General features: G+C 42.5%; 2 protein-coding genes across 2 annotated transcripts; one reads left to right on the top strand and one right to left on the bottom strand.

Moving 5' to 3' along the window:
• The first annotated feature begins 623 nt into the window (after positions 1-623).
• Positions 624-16,581, top strand: LOC120788747 (receptor for retinol uptake stra6-like). Its single transcript, XM_040124865.1, has 17 exons — positions 624-676; positions 758-824; positions 3,523-3,608; positions 3,697-3,836; positions 4,198-4,364; positions 5,686-5,793; positions 7,749-7,816; positions 8,575-8,654; positions 8,873-8,934; positions 9,042-9,204; positions 9,315-9,390; positions 9,999-10,132; positions 11,510-11,627; positions 11,772-11,873; positions 12,682-12,845; positions 13,136-13,273; positions 14,859-16,581. Exons 1-17 carry the CDS (start codon positions 633-635, stop codon positions 15,116-15,118), a joined length of 1,977 nt encoding a protein of 658 aa, XP_039980799.1. The 5' UTR covers positions 624-632; the 3' UTR covers positions 15,119-16,581.
• A 2,979-nt stretch (positions 16,582-19,560) lies between these two features.
• Positions 19,561-21,708, bottom strand: LOC120794726 (immunoglobulin superfamily containing leucine-rich repeat protein 2-like). Its single transcript, XM_040135988.1, has one exon. It carries the CDS (start codon positions 21,706-21,708, stop codon positions 19,561-19,563), a length of 2,148 nt encoding a protein of 715 aa, XP_039991922.1.
• Between the last annotated feature and the right edge of the window lie 2,230 nt (positions 21,709-23,938).

Here is a 23,938-nt window from a genome sequence, read left to right as displayed (position 1 = left end):
CCCGACACGTCGCAGCAGAGAGCAGATCACTGAGCGAGGTTACCCAGACGGGGAAGAGGATCCGGAGCCCCCTCTGGATCTTTTGTTTGTCCTGCTTTACCCGTTTGACCCGACCAAACAGCTGCGATGAATCACAGCAAAGTCGAATTTGAGCCTTTTGAATATTCCTACTATGAATATTCAGACTGGTACTCCAACAACGCAGAGCCGACCAAACCACCCAAAGAGTGAGTATCAAACCCCTCTGAAGATAATTTCCGGTTTAGGTTTGAAAATGTCAGAGCAGAAGGCAGGACTGGCTATCTGTAAAAACAAGCGTGGATTCTCTGTGCAAATGCAGAACAGGTGTTAGTTAGTTGATTGCTGACTTCACGACGCCAGGAAGGTGGAGAGGTGGCGGTTTGAGTTGTTCTTGTGCTTAATTTGCACAGCTTCACGAGATGAGAGATGATCTGGTGCCTACTTCCATCTTGCGGTCTTTAAAACCAGGCTCCGCATGATACAGAACCTGTTAAAACGATATTCTTTAATTTTCCTCACTGGCAATGACAGTTAGCAGTCAATGCAAAACATGAAATTGTGGAGAAAATATTGGCAGGGGACGTCTTGGATTAGGACATTTCAACAGATTTATGACCACTTTTCTCTTTCTGTTGTTTCACACACACATTTGCAGGTTTGTTGTTCTGATATCTTTTTTTTTTTTTTGCCAGTGTTCAGCTTTGTTTATTTCAATGTAATTTCCTTTTTATCACAGAGTCATTTTACCATGTGACCCCACTGCAGATGAAAAGCTCTTCCACATATGCATACTGTCGATATCTGTAAGTATACTGGAGCCAACGAAAAAGTCAAAAAGGTTTTTTTCTTTTTGTTGTTTCTGCAAATGGCCCAAAAACATCATTCAAGTAACAAAGCCCTCTAGCGACCATGGTCATAATGATGGGAGCAGAGGGGGAGGTCAGGCGACGCCGTCACGGCGCGAGGCTGGAGTGTCTACGAGCCTGTGGACACGTCAGACTTCGCGCCGGCGAGGGTCCCCTAAGCTGAACGAAGTAGCCATTTGAACCTAAAACGCGACCTCTGGTGAAGTCGTTTTCACGCCTAAATCTAACCGTTCAGTAACCACAGCGCTGTCACGTCATGAAACAGATTTATTTTATTCAGCGAAGGCGCAGACGGACAATGTCGTCCTGCCGACGGGGGGGTCAGATCAGAAAAACCGTTCGATGTGTCATCGCAGGACAAACGGCGAATTGTGTTGTTTAATTTGGAGGACCTGTTGAGAAAAGGCCTGGTGCAACCCGTTTTAACCGAGTGATGCATTAAACTCCACTTGGTTAGCGCTAACACTAACTAGCACGGGCTAAAAGTTCAAACTTTTGAGCAGCTGGTGCAACTGGCTCCAGGATTCCAGATGACAAATATTAGCTGACATGAATCTGTATACTCCAAACAGTAAACTACAAAATTAAAAGCATTTACACAGCATTATCCTTGTAGGTGGAATCCAGTGACTTTAGACTTTTTCTGATGTTTTTTTGCATCTTCCGTCAAATCCTTGAATGCTTTGTCCCCCCCCCCCTTGAACCCATCAGCTGTCCTCGCTTCAGACGGACGGCAGATTTAATGATGTTTACCCTCATTGTGCCTTCACCTTAATTACAAGTGAGGGCCACTTCAACTCAAGAGACCCACTCGTACTGTACACAGAATGGACATGGACCAATTTCCTTGTTCAGTAGATGATAAACTATGACAGCCGGGTCACTGCCGCCGATCAGAAATAACAAGACACTGGTCTGGGGAGCGCTCGCTGCGAAATGGAGGTTCTTTATGTGGAAGCGCTCAAGAGTGCAGCGTAAAACATCATACAGGAAATTTACTGGGGTCTACCTCTTATCGTTAACTTAAGATAAATACATACGTTTTATTGAATTTCCCGCTGGTTCAATTTAAAATGTGTAGCTGTTATTTTTAGACCACTTCAGAACTTATGAGACAATTTCAAGTCTGGACTTGAAATGATGAGTTGGAAGAACGAGCTGCTGATGGTTCAGTCAGCTCATTAGATTAATTTTCTGAAGAGACACGGGACAAGCATGCAGTATAAGCGGACTTCCCAGCATGCACTGTTTGAGAGCTAAAACTCTCCGGAGACCCCTCTCTTCTGTAGCGGGATTGAATCACTGAAGACAGATACGATGGAAACAAAGAGGTCCTGCTTGTCTCCTCCTACAATAATGGAAACAAAGTTAAGCGCAGTGAAGGTCAAGCTGAGAATATGTAAACGGAAAGCAAATCTGATCACTTGTTGACTCAACTTTGTATTTTAAGTTTATTGAACTTTTTTCCCCTCAAGTTCATTGAACTCAAGCCAGTCGGTTGTACGTGTTCAAAGTTTTTTTCGAAGTTAAACCAGCTTAAAACGATTAACAGTGTGAAAGGAGAGTCCATCCCGACTTCCTGTCACGTCTACAAAGCTGCTTTGTTGTTTCATAAAAGGTGCATAGCTTTAAAGAGCTACCGAAGCTGGCAAGTGGTGCGACTGGAATCAGTTAAAAACAGACAAAATCAAATTTAACGATGCACAGAAAAATTCAAAATTTTGTGGCATAGAAGGAGGCGCAGTCGTGATATTGACACACAGGCCTTGACTCACGCGGCAGATGTCACCCAATCAGCTGGTGGCTTGCTGGACTAAAACGAGCGGCAGCGAATTAAGACAAATATTTTTCCGTAAGATCACAAAAAAGTGGCTTTCAGGTATCTAAATGAACCAAATGTTTTGCTTTCTGATTCAAGAGATAAACCGTGTGACCAATTGCTTGCCTGCAGCTTATCCAAGCGCTGCCGCTACAGCCTTTCACTAAACTCAGCACAAATGACTCCCATTCCTGCATCCTTGCGCTGGCTCCCTGTAAGTTTTGGAACTGATTTTAAAGGATTTTGCCTGTTTTGCTTTTAAGATTGTAGATTTTGCTTATAACTTATAGCTAAGCTTTGCATGGTCAAGCCCCCTAGTTATATTGTTGATATGCTAATCTCTTATGAGCCGCAGCACAGCTTGAGATCATCCGGCAAGGACCGGCTCCTGTTACCAGAGGTGACCGGGCCTTTTCAGTTCGTGCCCCGCGACTTTGGAATTCCCTACCTGAGTATCTCGGGCTAGCCAACTAACCGCGTCTGTAATCCTGTTCTGGTCTTACTCTTCGTCATCTTAATTGTTTTGCAACTCTGTTTAGAGAAGTGCTACATAAATAACGTTATCATGAAACTAATGCGATGAAACCTGTCCAGATGAGAATGTCCTTTGGCAGAATAAAACATTTTAACTCCAGGTCCACTCAGTAGCTTTTGATCCCAGAGCTTTATACCACATGTTGGCAACTATCCTTGTAATGATAGGAGCAAATGTCTGAGCCTGTCAACATTTTCAGGCAGCAGCTGAGAGGAAAACAGCGATGTTCCACTCCAAACTGTGTTGTGCCAAGTCCTGATGAATTTCATCTCTCCCTGTAGCTGGTGATCATGTTAATCCTGGCGGCTCTCACCAGGAAAAACAAATTCTGCCAAGGATTCACAAGAGGCTCCTCCAGTATTTTCAGGTGAATTTTGCTATACCCAGAGAAAAATGGGACTTCGGACGGCAGGTTTGTCTCATATTAATCTACATGTTCCCGTTTGATCTCTCAGTCCAGCCAACTTCCTGGACCAGACTCAGAAAAAAGGCCTGGTAATGGCTGTTTTTGGACTGATGTTCAGCAAGCTGGCCGTGCTGGTGATCGCCCCGGACCCGCTGCCTTTCTCCAAAGACACTCCGGCGGAAATTAAAGGTGGACGTTTCGGTGTTTTCATTTATCCTCAGTGCAATGTAGGGACGAACTCACAAACTCAAAAAATTCACTCAAAGTTTGATCTTTTGGATCATTATAATTAAACAACTAAATTCAACGCAGTCTCAGAATATGCAAATCACACAGAGTAATCGGTTTCTTTTTTGTCTGCGGAGAAGACTGAGGCATACAAAGAAGGGTTTTAAAGGACCCTAAGTTACTATAAAAGGAGAGAATGAGCCAAAATCCCACCCTCTATATGAGGCTGGTGAAACAAAAACTAACTCGGCAACTTGGCAGCGTTGTTTTCTGCTCTGTCACTACAATGACACGTTCCTTCCTGTTATCTCTCGTTTCTCAGAGTACATGAAGATAATCGCCATCTTCTACTACCCAGTCCTGTATTATCCTCTGCTGGTCTGCGGCACTCTGCAGCGCAAAGCAGGTTACGTGTTCGGGGCGCTCCTCTCCTTCAGTCACTTCGGGGTCCTGGTGTGGCAGAAGTTTGACTGTCCGAAGACTCCAGAGGCAAGACGCTAGCAGCATTTTATATCCCAGGATCCAAATGCATCACGCTATAACTTGACTTGAGGAACGTCTGTTTTCTGCTAATCCAATGGATTTAATACCTGACAAAGTCTGGTCCTTCTTCACAATGATGCAAAAAAAATCATTACGAAAAAAAGAAATCAACATTGCCATAGAGCAGTGCTGCACAACCAGACCAGTTACAGTGATAGCTACGATTGTATACACAGCGTGGCACGATCTCACAAACAATCTGGTGGCAGGCATATTCATACCGTCTCACGGTTTACATCGTCGTATCACCCACCCCAGTTCCACATCACTTGTGGACACACGTGTCAGTCTAATATTCACTCTCCTCTAGCTCTTTTTAATTCCCCAGGCTCTTTAGCTGCTAAATGTTCCCTTTTTACCACCAGCTAGTTACTAGTTTTTGTCTGTCTGATAAAAAAGTGGGTTTATCAGAGCTGTTTTGCCAAAAAACCCCTTCATGCCGCTGCAAAAGACACTGATGAGCAGTGAGACTGAACCGAACGGGTAAAACTGTGAGCTGTGAAACCAAAACAATGGGCTGAAAGATGCCAAAAAAAACAACAACAACACCACAGCACAACAAACAATTCACACAAATTTTATGCAATCTTTTTGGGTGAATACTATCGTTGTCAGATAAAACCAGATAAGTTACCGCACTACATATGTGGACAATCTAAACTAGGCAAGTCAGATTTTAGCAGGACTGGTTTCTCTGTTATGATGTAGCTTTTGCTTTAATTGAGGTATTAAGAAGAACTCAAGTACTAAAAGATGTTGGAGCATCAAAATTAATTTTCAATCACAGGAAACAGGAAAAACCTGGTGAGCTAGCTTTAGCTAAGGCTAGCTGTGGAGTGCAGTCACTTCTGTTCAGATCTTGCAAATTTTACATGCTGTTTTTTTTTTCCCTGAAAAAAAAAAAAGAAGGTAAAAACAAATGTCAAAAAGTCAGATCTTGGTCTTGACTCAGTTTTGACCAAATATGTAGTTACTGTGTTTTGTGTCTTTGCAGGAAAGTGCATCTTTAACCTTTGGTAGAAAATAATGACAACTGTTGACGGTGGATTATTCAGACTATCCAGAACATTACCTCTCGACAACACGTTATTTTTTATTTTATTTTTTTAAATGTATTAGTACCTAAAAACAAAAATTAATTAATCTCAACTGAAACACCTGAATCAAAATATGGGCAAATAAAACCAGAACTGTTTTTGGGGGATTTTGGTTGAACTGATCCTTTAAAAAGTATTCTCCCCCCTCCCCCCCATTTTCCTCTTCACAGATCTATAAGTACTATTCTCTGCTTGCAAGTCTGCCTCAGCTGGCCTGCCTTGCGTATCTCTGCGTCAGGTTTCCTCTGCTGTTTGTCAAAGGACCAAAGGCTGAAGAGGTGAGAAAAAAAAGAAAAAAAAGGCAGAATACAGACATCAACATTCAACCAGAACAAAATGAAACATAGTCAAATTTTTTTTTTTCTCCCTCATGATTGCAAACACGTCAACTGTCTCTGGTGCAACTGAAGTAGGAAACATGAATTTCAACTATGTAAAGCATAACCATGATTACTGTAAGCAGCTTGTTCAGGATGGAGTGGGTTTAAATCAGCGCCGCTGAGCAGAGAGAGGTCATGGCTTTCCCCTGTTAGCAGCAACAAGTTCGTTTTGGGAGCGGGTTCAATCTGTCTGCAGTTTGTCAGTGGTTTAGAAAGAGGACTCCCTGCGGTGAGAATAAACAAACAAACAGGAAAACCAGCACTTTCACTGTATATACATACTGTAAATGTGTATCAGTCTTTTAAAGTTGTATTTTTATTTTATTCTTGTTAAAACTAATTGTTACAGCTCGTCCAAAGAGAACGATGGTTTTCTTTTCAAACGCTGATTTATGGTCACGATGATCAAAACTCAGTTTTCATTTCAATGAATGTGCAGTTTCAAGACCCCAAATTACCCAGAATATAAAAAGAATAATTTTTGTCACCTTGAAATGATGCTGAACCTCACTAGAGCCTCATTTGGACAGGATTTATTTTTTCTAGGGGAGGTGGGGCGATTTTAATATCACATGCCCTGTTCAGTGACTTTAATCCAGTCTGGTGTAACGGCTCAGAAAACAGGAAGGACTCGCACTCCAGAGACTTTTAGGTCAGGTAGAAACGGTTCACTTTTAATGAAGACCACAAAGGCAAAGCAACAACAGAACGGGGCAGGCAGGGGTAGGCAACATACGGGCAGACGAGCAGGCTAAACAGGGACACAGGGCTGGGCTGAGGCAAAAAGACCAAAAGGGCAGGCAGACGCCAGGCCGGGGAAAAGTGAAGGCACGTGGAGACAACCGGGCGAGGTGGGAGGGGCAGCTGGGCTGGTTCAAGTACTGTGACTGATTGGGGAATGGAAAACAGGTGAGCAGGTGGGTGTGGGGAGCCTGGTGACTGAAAAACAGCGGGAAAACGGAGGTAACTGCAGGGCGCGTGGGCGTGGCGGGGGCTGCAACGGGAGGAGAGTCAGAAGAGGGGGAACCAGGCCGGCAGCATTGAATGAATGGACTGAAGATGAACAAACCGTTACATCCGGCGCGTGTGTATGCGGTTTCTCGCCTCCTCTCCAGTGAGAGTTACAGCCGAGACGGCCTACCGTTTTTCAGCAGACTCGCTGTCTCCTGTAATTTAACTCCGGAGCGACGTCCCTGGATTTCAAAGTGGATCTCTCAGTTTTTTCTCTCCTTCTCATGCGTTTTACCAGCTCAGTGTGAAATTCGGTTGCATTAAACGCTCAACGGATGGATGGGCAAAGTTCAAAAACCCTAGAGTCAATATCCTCCTAGAATTTCTGATTATATGCTCGGCTCACAGTTCATTAGTTGGACCACTGATATAAATGGGGTCGACAAAATAACAGAAACACCTGTCCGTACAACGCAGTACAATGCAGCGGCGCCACAAAGGTCAACAGCCGCCTCCAAAATGACATAAAGTCCATAAAGTTGAATCGAAACGAACATCGCAACCATCGTGGATGGAGGATGGAGGCGGCTCTCCTCAAACAGACACCAGGGCATTCAGTTTCTTCTCACGTTCACTTTCCATGGACGCCACGACTGAATCTTACACGACTTTCCTGCAGAATGTCCACATCTATCACAGACCTCATCCTGTAATTTAGCGAAGTTCAAAAGAATAGATGACTTGAATTTAGCAGAGACCACAGGGAATATTTTATTAATGTTAATCCATCCAAATGGGGTTCAAGAGTCAAGTTTTCCGCTTTTTTTCATACAGCGACTCATCGTAAGCGATCTGTTGGTTTTAAAGTCTAAATTTTTTTTTTTTTTTTTTTTTGCTCACAGGACCTCGAAAGCAGCTACTACTCCAACTACGTGAAGTCACTTCTCAAGAAAAACTCCTCAGCCGTCAGGTGAATGGAGCTACGGCAGTGATTTGATGTTACTGGACTGTATTATCGGTGCATTAGGTCACGGCACATGATGCGACGTGATGGAGGTCACGATATTATTATTTACAGAACCAACAAAACCTATAATGAAATGTTCCTCGTCGGCGGTTTGATTGTTTGGGCTTTTTATAGACATTTTTCACAGGAGACATTTTGACTTAAAGAACAGGTGAAACTAATTTTGTTAACGATGGCTCAGTTCCATCAAGTGTCCCATTACGTCCTGACGTCGGACCAGCATGCGCAGCACCAGGGCCCCTGGAAAGATTACAAATGCATGGCTCTCTCCGACGTTATTTTATATCAGACATCAGGTATCTTAGATTATCTCACTAGAATGGATTTGGGGCAGAAAAAATTGGGGAAATTAAAATGAGAGGGGTTTTGTATTTTCCGACTGAACAGGATAGCGGAAGGTAGGAAGTGACACTTAAACCATAATGAAGGGCATTAGAATTTACAGAAAATATAAATGATCAGTTGAGTAAAAAAACAAAGAGCTTTCACAGAATTTGGTTGGTGGCTTTTTTTTCATAATTTCTCAGAGGTGGATTTTCGCTGGTAATTCTAAAGTTTTGGGTCCCGCGTGTACGAAAGTATGGATCAATCCATTTCTTTCTTGAAACGTGAATCTGTGTCGTTATAATGAAATTGGAAAGGAAGAGCATTCGTATTCTGTTTGGCTAACGTTATCCGTTCGTTGTGTTCATATGCTGTAGCTCTTCCGCCACAGAAAAACCAACGCTGGTGGAGAGAATTCTGGAGGTGCCCAAGAGTTATATTTATATACCCGAAAAAGGTGAGCGCCCTCTCACAAACGTAGATTTTTTTAAAAAGATGTATTTATTTATTTTATTTAATGACATACTGACCTTAGCTTACCTAAACATGAGTTAAAGGTTTGTAGCGATGCAGTAACGGCAGATGCTAAATGGGCTGCGACCGGGTTAAGGTCCACCGTGACGGAAGCGACTGAGTTTAGCTTTGGTCTCTCTAACGACTCGTTTGGTCTTTCAGTGTTTCGTTTTCCGCTGAAGCTGGCGGTGTCGGCATGTGTCGCCTCAGTGGCGATATATCACGTAAGTCCTCCGTGAACCGTCGTCGTGACGTTTTACCACTTGAGTCTTTGCGGAGCCAATAACGCGTGGCGTGGGCTCGGTAACGTCGCTTCGTTTCCCCCCTTCAGACGGCGTTGCTGCTGGTCGTCCTGGTGGTCCCCACCCTCCATATCGTTCGTGCTGGTATCGATGAAAACATCGCCTTCCTGTTACTGGGGTTCGGGATCGTCCTGTCAGACGACAGGACGGAAGTCGTCAAGATTGTGACTTTCTACACTTGGTTGCTGGAAGGTGTGTGTGGGGTCCCTTTTTTCTGGCCTTTTACCAAAATCTGAGACTGTATCTCTGAAACAAAACAATAACTTGTTTTGTTTTTCTTTCTGCACCATGTTGTTTGTTAGTGTGCTACCTCTGTGCAATGACCCTGTCTTGCCTGGTCAGTCTTATTATGCTCATGAGGTCCATGGTTCTCCACAGGTATGTGCAATAAAACTCCATAGTCGCTGGTTACAGCAGAATGTCTTTTCATGATGAAAATTTTGTGTTGAAAGCTTAAGTTCAAGTTATAATTATAACCCCAGTACTGCTACACTCTTCTCAATGACTTTCAATTATTTATTTCAGTACTATCAATTATAAATGTTTCGGCTTTAGTCCTGTTGTTTTTTTTTCTTCTTCTTCTTAGTAGTTCAGTATGTGAGACTAAATATTTCAGTACTTACGAGCCTCAGTGACCGTTGACATGAAGAAGACTCCGGCCTGAGCTTTAAAATCAGAGCTGTAGAAAGTTCAGAACTTTTTTGCTGTTGCAGTCAGGAGCAAAACTGAACCGCATTGGTTGGATTTGTGGAAAAAAAAAAAAAAAAGTTGTTAAATGTACATTTCAGCATTTTTCAGTTTTTTGAGTCTCTTATTGAGTCTTATTTGTACCGATGATTCAGCCATGAGACTGTTAAATGGTACTGTTAAAGCAAGACTACCTACCCACTACAACTGTGCCAACTTCTCTCTTGTTTGTTATGCTTATCATACTCACAGTTCCTCTTGTCCGAACCTAATCTATCCCTGATTTTAATTTGTCTTAGGTCAAACCTGAAAGGACTGTATAAGGGAGACATTTACAACATCTACAACAGCCAGAAGACCATCTGTCCATCGAAACCTGGTGTTGTCTGTTGGATGGGCTTGACAGGATACCAGGCCGCGATCGTCTGCCTCGGTAAAGCTTAAATAAAACTGAAAGGTCATCGCTGATTCCGACTTAATTTTAGGATAAACCTGGTAATACTCTACAATTTTCATGTTACCAAGAAATCCACTGAAAATACCAAACCAATCATTAAGCTGATCCTTCGAACGAGAACTCTGTATCCGGCACCTGATACATCTTATCGTCTGTACCACAGGGCTCCGTTGTTGTTCAAAAACTGCTAAAATCACATCAGTGAGCCCACTGTTGCACTGGGCGACATGTTCCTTCATTACCAAGATCACACACACACTTTTTTTAAAATTTTGACTCAGTCCCACGCACACACACACACACACACACACACACACACACACACACACACACACACACCGTTATGCTCCCCCAAATACTCACTAGAGCACCAAAATGTGGATTTATGCACCAGTGAAAATAAACCAATAAATAAATAAAACCCATAAATGCATAATCTGAGTAACTTTTGTCAAAACCTACTGTGCCCAAGCGCCATTTATTTAAAAATGGAACTATATACAGTGGCTTCACAAAGTGTTCAGACCCCTTCACTACTCATCAATCGACACTCAACAACCCGAAGTGAAAACACGCTTTTAGAATTCTTTGCAAATTTTATCAAAAATTTAAAAACAAAAATTAAACAACTGAAATCTCTCATTTACAAAAGTATCCAGACCCTTAATTCAGCACTTTGTAGAAGCCCCTTTGCCGCCGCTTTAAAAACCCTTTGAGTTCACTTGGATAAGGCTACAAGCTTTGCACACCTGGATCTGGGCAGTTTGTCCCATTCTTCCTGTCAGGTCCTCTGAAGCTCTCAAGGACAATCGAAGCAAAGAGGAAGCACCTGACCACGATTTGGAGTGCCACGGCAAAGGGTCTGAATACTCTCGCAAGTTAGACACTTCAGTTTTTCTTTATTTTTTTGATAAAACTATACATATTTCTAAAAACATGTTTTCACTTATGGGTTACTGAGTGTAGATTGATGGGCAAAAATAGCGGTTTTATCCATTTAAAATTAAATCTACAGCCCAGTAAAGTGAAGTGCAAAAGGTGAAGGGCTCTGGGAACCTTCACTTTTCTGGCAAGCGGCTGTGTTTGTGAGCCATTTTTGAGATATTCACGTCTTCGTGAACCAATGAGCCACAGTGAGAGTAATAAAGTCGGGGAGCATTGACAGACGGACTAACACATCGTTGGTTTTGGTCTTAAAAATATAGAATAATCGCTCCCTTATCCTTATATACGCTATAATTGAGAGAAAAGCATTTCTAATTGACTGCTTTGAAAAGACAAAGAAGAAGATTTAATTGAAAATGTGTTTTAACGTATAATTAGCAAAGGTCTGTTTCTGTGCTGTCTCGGCAGGAATGGCTATCCAGACTGTGGTGTTTTTCATCTGCTTCTTGTTCCTGGTGTTTTTGATCATTATCCCCATTTTTCATGGCCGTAACCTCATCGTCTTTGAAATCGCAGGAAAGGCATGGTGAGTCAGCAGCGTCTCACGTAGATCTGTTTTGTTTTGGTTTTTTTTTAATTTTGCAATTACTGAGGTAACGTTTTTCTTTCCCCCCTTTTTAAAAAAAAAAAAAAATCCATTTTCCATTACTGCGGTTTGTGATGTTCTCAGGCCGGCCTGGCTCACACTACTACTGGTTACGGTGCTTCAACATGTGACCGCTAAGTTTGCTTTTATCAGAAAGGAAGCTGGAACAAGAGACTTGAATAACAGGTATGAGAAGTCTAATCCAGCTCATTTATTGTAATGGAGTTTATTGTGTGTTGTTTGGGCAATTGATGATTTGTGGAAGGATCCCTTGTAATTTTGTTTGGGTTATTTTTTCTTTCTTTTTTTTTTGGCTGCTGATCAGAATACAGTTAAATTCTATGCATGTGTGTGCGTGTGTGTTTTTTGTCTGTGTGTGGTTTCCGGGGAGTTGATTTTTACAGTTTTTTTCTGACTGAGCACGTTTAATTTTGATTAATTTTAGGCCAAGAAATAAATACATGAATAAACAAATAACACCTGACTCAGTGTTTTCCTGCGGAATTTTGTTCCCTGCAGAATTCGAAGCACCATTTAGACCGACCTGTTTGGAAATACAATTGACAGAATTTATAACTGGGTGGTCAGAGAAGCACTCCATCAATCAATTTAGTATTTAGTATGGGCCCAGCTCCAAAAACAATAATTCTTTTGGAGCTTGGAAATAATTTCTTAGACTCTCCCCGTCTGGTAGGTACTCAGCTCCACGCCTGCAGTTTGAAAGAAGCCCACAAAGAGTCATTTTCTCAGACACGACAAAGCTCAACCAGAGCCACAAAAACTCAGTATACGACTTCTTGTCACGGGCTGAGTAGAATTAACGGTACCAAAGAAAGAAAAAAAACAAAACGATTTTCATGTGTAATATTGGTGTCATGTCCCTTTACCTGAATAAGGGAAATCCTGGGTGTGTCCCTGTCAGGGTGAGAGCATCCGTCTGCTGAGACAACCATCTTAATTTTTTCTGAAATATTTCACGGTTTCACGTTTCCAGAGAGAGTCTGTTCCTCCTGACGTACCTGCTCTTCCTGGTCAACGCCGTGCTGGGACTGATAGTCGCAATATGGAGAATGGTGATAACGGCTCTGTACAACATCATCCATCTTGGTCGTATCGACATCGGCCTGCTGCACCGCAGCGCGGAGTCCTATGACCCAGGTATTACGTTTTCTAAAATGACTTCAGGTGCATAATGCAGTTCTGTGGCTGTTGCCGTGGCTACCAGACGATACTTGTTAATACTTGGGATAAATCCAGTCCTGGTCCTGGTTTTCTTCAGGTGATTAGTTGAAACGAAAAGATAAAACAGCATTAACCGATAAATATGATGTTTAAGTTATGTGGTCAAAGAAAACGTGTATGCACAGACTTGAAGATATTTCTTTTTTTGGCCACGGTCTCAGTCTGATTTCAGTCATGCTCTGTGACCTTTGACCCCCCCCACCCAGCCTACCGATACTACACCCACTTCTTGAAGGTGGAGGTCAGCCAGTCACACCCGGTGATGAAGGCTTTCTGTGGGCTGCTGCTGGACATGATGGTCGAGGGTGGCAGAGCTGGGCAGAAGATACGAGACGCGGAGGAAGGTAGAGAGAGAGAGAGAGAGAGACACACACACACACACACACACACACACACACACACACACACACAGAGCATGTTGGTCTTACTGTAGTTGTGAGGACACTCATTGACACTATGCATTCCCTAGCCCCTTGTCCCAACCTTAACGTCAACCTGATTCTAACCATTAACCTGAAACCAAGCCTTAACCCTCAATCAGCGCTTTGAGGTTTTGAGGACCGGCCAAATGCCGACATGTCCTCACAATGCCAGAATGACCTCACTTTGACAGTTTCAAACCGACATTTGTCCACACAACCATAGCAAACCATGTACGTACACACACACACACACACACACACAAAATACATAAAATACATATCCTCACGTACATGCAGCCCAGTTTTACATCTGACCTTTGCTTCATTGATTAAATTTGAAATGTATAGAATTCCAGTTGTTAATGCATATTGAGACTAACAACCTATGGCCACTGTAATGCTCCCCTGAGGCTGTAATGGTCATTTATACTCTAGAGAACAAAATAGTTTAAGATGAAAAGTTCAGAGACAGCAATTCTTAGATCCTTACCACTGGTGTTGGAAGACCAAGAGTCTACAATTCACTGGCATTAGATACTGTATGATAGAGAGACTTGAGTACTGAACGTATGGAAAATTTCGACCTGCTGGTGGTGCTGGATGAAGAGTCGGGGGATCGCTAGAGTTCACATAAAACCACAAATGTGTGTTCACGAGAGTGAAAATGTCAGGAGTCGGAACTTCAGCAAAGTCATCAGGATTCACGCTCGGAGCAGGATGAACATCTGTACCAAGCTCATGGCAATCCATCCAATTTTTAATGTCCAGCCCATTTACAAACGTGGGAAGGGAGAATATTTCTAAATAACCCGTTTCAGTATAATGTGGTCTAATACAAAACCACAAATACAACCTCAGTAATAAAAAATTGTTGAATTGACAGCGTCAACAAAAAAAAGAACATAAATATCTTCCAAAAATGATCTATGATAATAATAACAATAATTTATTTAATAATAATAATAATTCAATTAAACAAGTTATTGCGGGGCCAGTAAGGTAGTGTTCCCTATCAAATTTAACTGTGGCAGTTAGCAATTTTTAGCGTTTCAGCTTGTTATCATGCTACCGTGCAAGCATTAGTATCACAGACTTTAGGATTAGTTTGTTAAAGCCAGTTGGAAAGCATGTAGCATTTAGCTTGTTAGTAGGTCATCATTCATTCAGCTAGCATCCAGACATCTGGCGTGATCTCTGGACCCACACCAGAGTGGCTAAAAAAACGAGACAACAGTGAAAATGATTGTTTCCCCAAAAATATCTTTACTTTTCAGTGCGGAAGACTCACCTGGTTTTAGTCTTCCACAGGGTCTTTTTTATATGTTTCCCAGATGAGAAGTCTGTAGAATTTTCCTACACCATGAAGGAACCTTGATTAAAAAATGAAAATCGCTATGATTGGAGTTACAAGATTTTCAAATCAAAACACACATATACCTGTACAGCAACCCCCTCAGTTTGGTGTCTCGTTCTGCCCTGACAGCCTGCTCCTCCTCCGTGCTTTCAGGGATTCAGGCGAGTAGGCCGAGCAAGGCGACCAGCAGTCGGAGGATTCGCTCTCGCTGGCGGCTGCTGTACACGCTGGTCAACAACGCGTCCCTGCTGGGCTCCAGGAAGCACTTCCAGACACTGCAGACCTCGGAGAGTGTCCTGAACGGCACCCCCAACCGCAGCTCCAAGAAAGGCAGCAGAAAGGAGGCCGGCAAGCCAGCCGCCGAGCCTGTCCAGGCCACCGAGACGCCACAAAATCAAGATAAAGCCGAATGAGATTCCTAGTCTATTCAGTAAGGTCGGTAGTTTACTCCAAACAAAATCGTATTAGTTGTGGCGCTGTGAACAAAGCATTGAGTGTAATTTCTGGTCTGGAGGAACATGCTGGGGTCTGCTCAGGTGAACATTTGTGTGGGAACGCATCCAGTGAGATCTTGTTTGGAGTATACTGTCTCTCTCATTGACAATGAGGCTAGATTTTTACATGGCCCAGCCGGTGGCACTAGAATAAACTCAGTCGTCAGTCAGGGTTTATCCTGAGTCTTTAAAGTAGGTCAACTCGGACACATGGTGACAAACTCATAGCCGGCAGAACATTAGTCGTTGCAGAAGTCCATGGCACAGTTTTTAAGCTTGAAACTTGCCCCTGATGTGATTTATTTACCTTCACATAAATGGTTGAGTGTCTTGTGGACTCTACCCACATCCCAACGAAGCACAGATTCCTATCTGCTACAGGCTGGCTTTAGAGTTTGTCTCCACCTGACAAATACCCGTTGCCGATGCACTTGTCCTCCGTTACAGATTGCTCGGATAAGCCCTGCAAGTCACAGGGCAGGTGGGCCAAATGCCTCTTAGTCCCTGCCCCTCAAGGGCCCCAAAACCAGCGGTTTAAAACTTAAGATAAAAAAGGATCACTCACCAAGAAGCTAATAGTGGCACCATTTCTAATAAAATACTGCTACTTAACCAAATATAACTAATAACTGATATGCAACCCCATCAGCTCCAGCGGTAATATGAATCAGGTCCTGGCAGCTGATGACAAACTAATCTTAACTGTGTCCCGCTAGTGCAATAGTCTAGAGGCCTTTTAGTACATTCAGGGTGACATTGTACAGACTGAGCGTGCTGATCAATGCCAGCGTCAGAACTGGAGTGGCGGGTCGATTGGAGGTCGCACGTTACTCCATTTTCGGCCCTCGGTTAATGCAGTCCTGTCAGCACGGGGCTGGTTCCCACTGCGTTCTCAGTTCTCCGTGGTTTGACGTTCTGGAGGATTTTGTGAGATCATGGATGGAAGAATTTTATCAACCTATATTCAGTAAAAACATTAAAATCTCCAAAACTGGAGTCATAAGAACTTCATACTTACTCCAGTGTAACCATTGGTTGCTATACTACAAATTATGGTGTAACATAACTACTGTAATTAAATTATACTATACTATTATATAACATAAATACTGATGTTGCAGATCATCATATATTAAGACGGCAGATTACAGTTTTCTGTTAAATGATGCCTTTTATTAACGGGTATACCAATAAACAGTTTTCCTAACATGTGACAAGTGACTGCTGAAGAAAAATAAAAGGCTCAAATAGAAAGTGTGCTGTTAAATTTGTTGCTTTAGTTATATTTCTTTCTAAAAACTAAATTAGCATATTGTTTTACAAAATCCACCATTGAGATATCAGGTAATGTATTCAGTTTCATGATGCTGATGTATTTAATTTAATTTTAAATCCCCTAATGTATAAATATATAAGCTATATTGATTAAATCTGCATTATTTAACGATTTGTGAAGTGTTTATTAGACCCATCCAACTAACTTTTAATTACAAACTACGATTTGATCTATTTATTAATGTGCTTTTTCAGTTAAGTCTTTTACTAATCCTTCTCTTACTCAAGGTATTATTTGATCTGTTAAAAATTAATTTATTCATGATGGATAAAGGCTTTTGTTAATCCATTATTTTCTTATCCAAACAAATCAAATGATTAATTGGTTTACCACCCAAAAGACTTTCTCGGTCCTCCATACACTGTATTTGCAGATAACCCGTAATGCCCTTAGGGTAAAATGTCAAATGACACACAACTTTTTTTCGTCAAACAAGATCAACAAATTTTATGTGACTGTTATAATAATTTGTTTCTTTTTTGTTTGTTTTTGTTTGTTTGTTTTTTTAGCAATTAGTTGCCAGGGTGTTTCAGATTTAAGTATTTAAAGTATATGTGTTACGCAAGGGTGTCTTGTCAAAGTTCTAATATTTGATATAGGTTGGTGTCTTGCAATGTTGTAAATGTTTGGCATTACATGGAAATACTGACTAACTGACTAACTAACTAACTAGGTAACTAACATGTTATATTGAAGGTTGGTCCCTAAGCGGTTGAAACAAAAAGACGAACAATTATTAGTATTGTTTTGTCCAAATTTTATTGAGGCACATAGGATTAGGAGAGTTGGTGATGATATTTAAACACTTTGGTAAAAACATACTATTTCCTTTATCACGGGGGTATAAAACAGAAAAGAGACAGCAGCAAACACTGACCCGAAGTTAGTCTTTAAGTCAAGAATATGTACACAAGACACAGCATACTGCGGCTCACAAACAACAGGCAGCATGCAGATCTTCTAACACGGCACTCGACGGGATGGACGCATGACCCGGATACAACAGAGCAACCACTTTCACATACACACTCGTTAGTGCTTTTACGGTTGTACACTGAAGTAGACTTGGAGGATGACATTACACTAACTTGTCCAGATATTAACATCGTTTTGAAACAACACAGTTTTTATAAACATTTAAACTCCCTTATGGGAGGACTGGGTGTCAGTAATACGGCAGCACAAATTTACTATACGTAGTTTAAAGTAGAATATTGGTACGTTTTAGTTACCCTGTTTACCAGTGCGTACGTCTGGTTTACATCGTTCCCTTTTCGCAGTGCATTTCATACGTGACAACAAGCTTTGTTATTTGTTTTTAACACCTGGCTCGATGGTAACCGCGGCTGCCCCCCACCCTGACACTGGATGGCAGAAATAAGGGCAGCTGGTCGCGTGGTCATGTCTCGTTTTCACCCGCTACCTTCATCCGCGGAACAGGTCTAGTAAAGATGCTCCGAACAAACAGACACGGAGGCAATTATACAATCTACAGCCATATACGTTTGCAAGATTATTTCTTCACAGAGATTTCAGTTTCTTCTTGTGGGTGCCTGTGGCGATGAAAGCATTTAACTTGGACATGATAAAATAACACTGATATAGAGACTCTGTTACATTTTTTTTTTTTTTAATGAAAGCATCTAAGTACACATACTGCAGTCCAACCCCACAGATGATTTCACTTACATTGCCTAATCTCCTACTAGATTAGTGTGGGACAATTTACAGCATAGTAATTTTTAATACTTCGTAAGAGTTTCGTGCCTGCGATTTATGCAGTTCCCGGCTTAGCTTCACTCAACTTCAACCTGACAAGAGGTCTAATCAGCCAGAGTAATTGAGAACACCGGTGAGCTGGGCCTCTGAGGACCCATTCACCGTTAGTTCGGGGTTGGCTTCGTGGACGGTTCTCAGCGTCCAGGAACATTTAGACAGTTTTTGGTTGTAATATTACCTCAACCAGTAAGGTTATATTTTCAGTTTCGTCTGTTGTTTTTTTGTGCTAGTTAGTGGGATATCTCTAAAATGTCTGAAAGTTGGTTGAAAGTTGGACCATGGCCCAAGGCACATGGACAGATCCAGGACTTGTTTGATGGATTTCCTAAAGTAGAAAGATGAGGCATCTTTGAACATTTTTGCTTCTTAGGAAATGCTGCAGTCACATAACTAAAATGGGCACGTTTTGGTCTCCCATGATTGTCAGTCACTATGTGTATTCTGGTGCAGATCTGGATCCACACGCACATTTAAAAATAAAACCTTCAGGAATTGTGCAGTGGTGGGGAAGGTGAATGCCTTCTGTGTGCTTTTTAGAAAGCCAACTCATTTACTAAAGCTGTTAGTAAACTAGCCGTTTTCCCCTGCTTCCAGTCTTTGTCCTAACCGGCTGCTGTCTGGAGCTTCATATTTATCCGACAGATGTGAATGTTCTCATCTCAATAACTGTATTTCCCAAATGCTAAGCTGTTTCTCAGCACTGCTCGGGCTTTGGGGAGGGCCTCTGCCTGTAACACAATCACCAGTGATAATTTAACAATATCTGAAGCTGCACAGACATCCAACGTTTTGTTTCTGCTTTGATGGCTGATTTGTAATTTTAAGGTTGAAGAAAATGACAGAAATGATAAATGACAGAAAATTGCCTTAGTAAGATGAAAAGAAGCGCAGATATTTTCAGCTACAACAAAAAAGTATGGGTACCAAGGTTAGCATAGCTTACACCCGGTCTAGTACAGCGCTCAGTAAAAGATGTTAGTCTGCAAAACATCCCCTGACAGTCGATAGAGTCTGGCAGCTGCTAGCCCACCCACTCAATGCATGTTTCAGCTTTGTTGTGTGGTTCAAAGCTCATAAATATATTTTGAGTCTCGTTACATCACTGTAAAACAAAGCAGTACTTTTAAACTAAAAGTGGAACCTGAACTATTGTCAGAAACTTAAAAAAAAAAAAAAAAATCCTCTTTAACCTTGTAACTGAACGCAAAAAAACTACAAATTATGTTACGTCAGAAACATTCAACATTTACTGATTTGGATATTTGTAACTGCTGGTAATATTCACTGCTTCAGCTCCCAAAGGCAACCTATCACTATACTCAGATCCTATCTCACAGTCCTCTAAATTCCCCCGGCACTGAGACAGCGTAAATGACTCCGTCACCACACTTTCTTCTGTATCGGCCTCTTTCTGTCCATCTCCGCTCTCCGTCTCCCCCTCCTCCTCGTCCAGCTGGCTGCAATTAATCTTCCTCTGAGAGTCGGTGTGAGGTGCGCGGATGTTAAAGTTGGCGGTGAGGTTCCTCTCCGTGTGGTACTGGTCTTTGGCCTTCAGGATCAGCTTGTACGTCTTGCTGCGATACTTGTACACCAGGTGGAAGCATGTCGCGCCGAGCAGAGGCACGGTAGACACGGTCAGGAGGCAGATGCTGACCGAGATGATGATCAGCAGGTTTGGCACCCTTCTCCTGGTGGTGAACAGCACCTGGACCTCACAGTCCTCCCCTCTGTAGGTCAGACACAGGGAGTAGTTGGTGCCGGGGCGTAAACCGCTGAAAAGGTACGTGTTGACGCCTTCCTTGATTCTCGACCACAGCACAGCCGAGTGTTTGCGATCGGCAGTGACGCATAGATACAAGCCACTGGAATGGACTTTTTCGTCCGAAAGGCCGTGGTGCTCTTCGCCGTCAGTGGGGAAGCTCCCAGATGTGGCAGCAGTGATGGCCCGGTTGGCGCTCTTATGTCTGGGTATGAGAAGAGGGTTGAGTCGTACTGTTGCCTCCGTTTCTGAAACCCCCAATGCAATGACACCAAAGTCAAATGTGTACTGCTTGATATCATCCAGGCTCCCGTTGAAGACATAGCTAGAAATGTATCTTGTGTTAGCCGTCAAGCCACATCTACTAGCACGTGATGGATATCTTGGTTCCTCATCATAAGACTTAGAGTTCATCTCTGCAGTGGGCGGGACAGTTGGTACAATGTTCATGAAGTCTTTTCTCTTTACATCAAGCTGACGCACAGAATCAAAAACAGATATCTTTTCTGTAGTTTGGTGCCTAGATGAGTGTGTTTCAGTGTAAGTGGATGTTGTGGTCATTTGTGTTGTGGGCGTTGGTTTTGGTGAAGCCACCACCTCCACTGACACTGAATCGTCGGCTCTACCAAACTCATTTGTGGCTGAGCAGCTGTAGTTGCCACCGTCTTCTTTCCTAAGGTGTGAAATTACGAGAGTCCCATTATTAAAGACTTTAAGAGGATGATGGGACAGTACGGAGTCCTCATTTGATTCTGCTGAGCCATCCTCGGTGAACGACAAAGCCAGCTCTTGCTTCTGGCTTTTGCTTTGAATATTCCACATGACCAGTGGCTTCGGGTTTCCTTTGAATACACAGGTCAGGACCAGAGTACTGTCCTCATAGAGAGTTGTGTTTTGAATACTTGGTTCATTTCGTATCGTGACATTCGGGCTTGTGCACTTTGACTCAGGCAATCTCCCGATCACTTCCCCTTTAAGTTTCTCTGGACTTGCGCAAATAATCAAATTCTGCTCCGAGACTGAGATGGTGCTAGTTGAAATCCAGTGTCTGAGCCAGTCAAGCGAACAGGTGCACGCAAAAGGATTGCTATAAATCTGCAAATGGGACAAAGACACCAAACCGTCAAATGTCCCTTTAGCCAAGGTTATGAATTTGTTATTGTTGAGTCGGAGGGACCTCAGGTCTTTGAGGTTGGAGAAGGCGTCCCTCGGCAGGTGGGCCATCTCGTTGTGGTTCATCTTCAACATGTGCAGGGCTGTGAGGTTCTGCAGATCCTCCCAAGGAAAGTCTACGATTTTATTGTGGCTGATGTCAAAGTTACGCAGGTTGACCAAAGGCGCAAGGGTCCCTTGTTCAATGGTGACGATCTCATTGTGAGCCATCCAAAGCGATGTCACCCGGGTGACATTGTCGAAACTCCCCGACGGTATCAAACTGATCTTGTTAGCGGAGAGGCTCACGGTTGTAACATTAGGTGGCAAACCGTCTGGGACTTCGGTCATGTCTTTGTAGGAGCATTCCGCAAAATGGCGGCCGTATTTATCCGAGCAGGTACAGAGCTCAGGGCAGCCAAGTCCGGTGCTGAAGACTGTGGCAATCCACAAAGTGAAGTAGAGAATGTCTGCAGCCGCCATTTTCTCCACCTGTAAAACAGCGTCACAGTCCATCTATCAATCAGTGGATTAAACTTGATTTAGTTAGCACATTTAATGCAAAATGATTATAGCAGAAGAGTAAAAGAATAGTAATTTAAATTAAAAACACCACACATGTTTTGGCAGTAAGAAAATGAAGCACTAAAGCAAAACAAAGACTGAAATAGTTCAAATCTGGCCCTTGTTTGCAGAAGATGTAGCAGAAAATGGAGCCTGTAGACAGCATGACTTTTCATACTCAGAGGCAGATTCACACATCATTTGCAGAATTTCTAGTTTAGTCGTCAAACAGATGTATAGCTGACTGTGTTGATGCATGTGCAGTGCAGTGTCCACTGTCAGTTTGTCAGTGTGAAGCCTGGTTTACAGGAACCCAAGAGTTAATTTAGGGGGCTGGAGACTCTCAATGATAGCTTGTTCTCAGGTTATGGTCTGTTTTCAAGGGTAATTGGCAATCTGACATTTAAAGGGGCCTGTGTGCTCAAAATACAAAAACCATATCTTCTCACTTCTATTGTTTTGGTTAAAGAGTGTGAGATACTCCCCCGTCGTGAATTCTGCCGAGATTTACGCGAAAAAAGGACTGACCCATCTGTCAAAGGGGACTGCAGTAAGCTGAAGCTGTACCAGCGTCATAGGACAGGGCTGTACAAAGCTGGTTCCAGCTGGAAGATCAAGCTCATGTTTGGGTGTTACTATAACCCAAACAGTCTGGGAACACCACCCTCTCTAACCTTGTATAACTGCCTCTGGTTCCTTAGTCAAGAAGACTCCATGTTTTGCATGTTGCGTTCAAGCTTCTCACTGGACAAGTAAAGTTAAACATATTCATATAAGACAAAGGAGACTGTAGTTTTCTTCACCACTGCCTCTGACATTCCTGTCTCCACTATTTGACTCCCGACAGGGAGGTCTGTGGCTTATCCAGAGTGACCGGGACATTGTTTCTAGACAGACGTTGCTGTTGAATATTTCAAGTGCAATCTTTCAGTTTCTGTGAGCAACACAAACAAAAAACTCATTCACCACAACCCACTGTAACATAATGGGGGCAGAAATCTCAGAGATGGATATCCTGGATTCGGATCTAAGTCTCAAACCCCACATTAGCACCGTCATCGAAACAGAATCCTTCCATTTCGAGAAACACAGCCAAAGCTCGAACCTTCATGACCAGAGATGGTGCGGAAAAAACTGATTTACACCTTCATTCAGCCAGGTCTGGCTGGTCTGCGCTGGCTTCGAGGTTTGTTTCAGAACTGATATTAAAATTCTGCTTCTGATACTGTATATAAAGCTCCAAGTGGCCTGGGACCACTTAAAATCTCAGGCTGTCTTTCATTTCATGCCCCACAACGCACCCTTAAATCGTTCTCCACCAGCCACATGTGTCTACCCTCCTTCAACGGAACGTGAACGTGGCTTTCAACAAACGTGCCTCCAGTTTTTGATCACAACAAACAAAAGACATTAGGGAGGCAAAAGCAGTTGTCAATTTTGAACAAATTTAAAAATATATCTATATATAGAGAGAGATATATATTTGTTTAACCCTGCATAACTAATGTCTCTCACTTAATATTCTCATTTACCTCTCCCTTCGCTGTCCTGTTTTCACATTTTAAACCAGTTTGTGCCGCATGAATTTCGCTAATATTGCTCATATAAATCAAAATGATCGTCACTGCCATATCTCAAAACAAGGACACATTAATCCAAAACTATCCGATTTGATTCTCTTCTGATTCCGTTGGAGGTTAAGAGGTGTTTTTGTTTTTTTTCCTCTTCGACCATTTTGTCCAATCAATCCTTCCTCTGCATGATAAGACTGTCCTGTTTACTACAAGAGAGAGGAAGGGAAGCTTGTTTGCCAATTTAGTGGATCCTGGAGGTTTGTCCTGATTTTCCATATTGTAAATTTGCTATTTTGGGCTCCTCTGCACATATGGCATCTAATGCGTGGGGCTTTATATATATATATATATATATATATATATATATATAACCCCCCCCCCCCAAAAAAAAAACAACTGACTTATGCTCTGACTGACATTTGGTGATGAGACAGCTATTTATACTGTGAGTTAACACATTTCTGTCTGCCGAGAGAAAACATAGGGCTCTGCGGTGTCTGGGAAAACAGGGGGGGGGGGGGGCAAACCAAACCAAAACAAAACAAAAACACTGGTGCACGAAAGAGAATTCACGG

Source organism: Xiphias gladius, chromosome 1 (genome assembly GCF_016859285.1).
Source record: "Xiphias gladius isolate SHS-SW01 ecotype Sanya breed wild chromosome 1, ASM1685928v1, whole genome shotgun sequence".
Taxonomy (NCBI): domain Eukaryota; kingdom Metazoa; phylum Chordata; class Actinopteri; order Istiophoriformes; family Xiphiidae; genus Xiphias; species Xiphias gladius.
The sequence above is the reverse complement of the archived record's forward strand: the minus strand, read 5'-3'. Positions and strand labels throughout refer to the sequence as shown.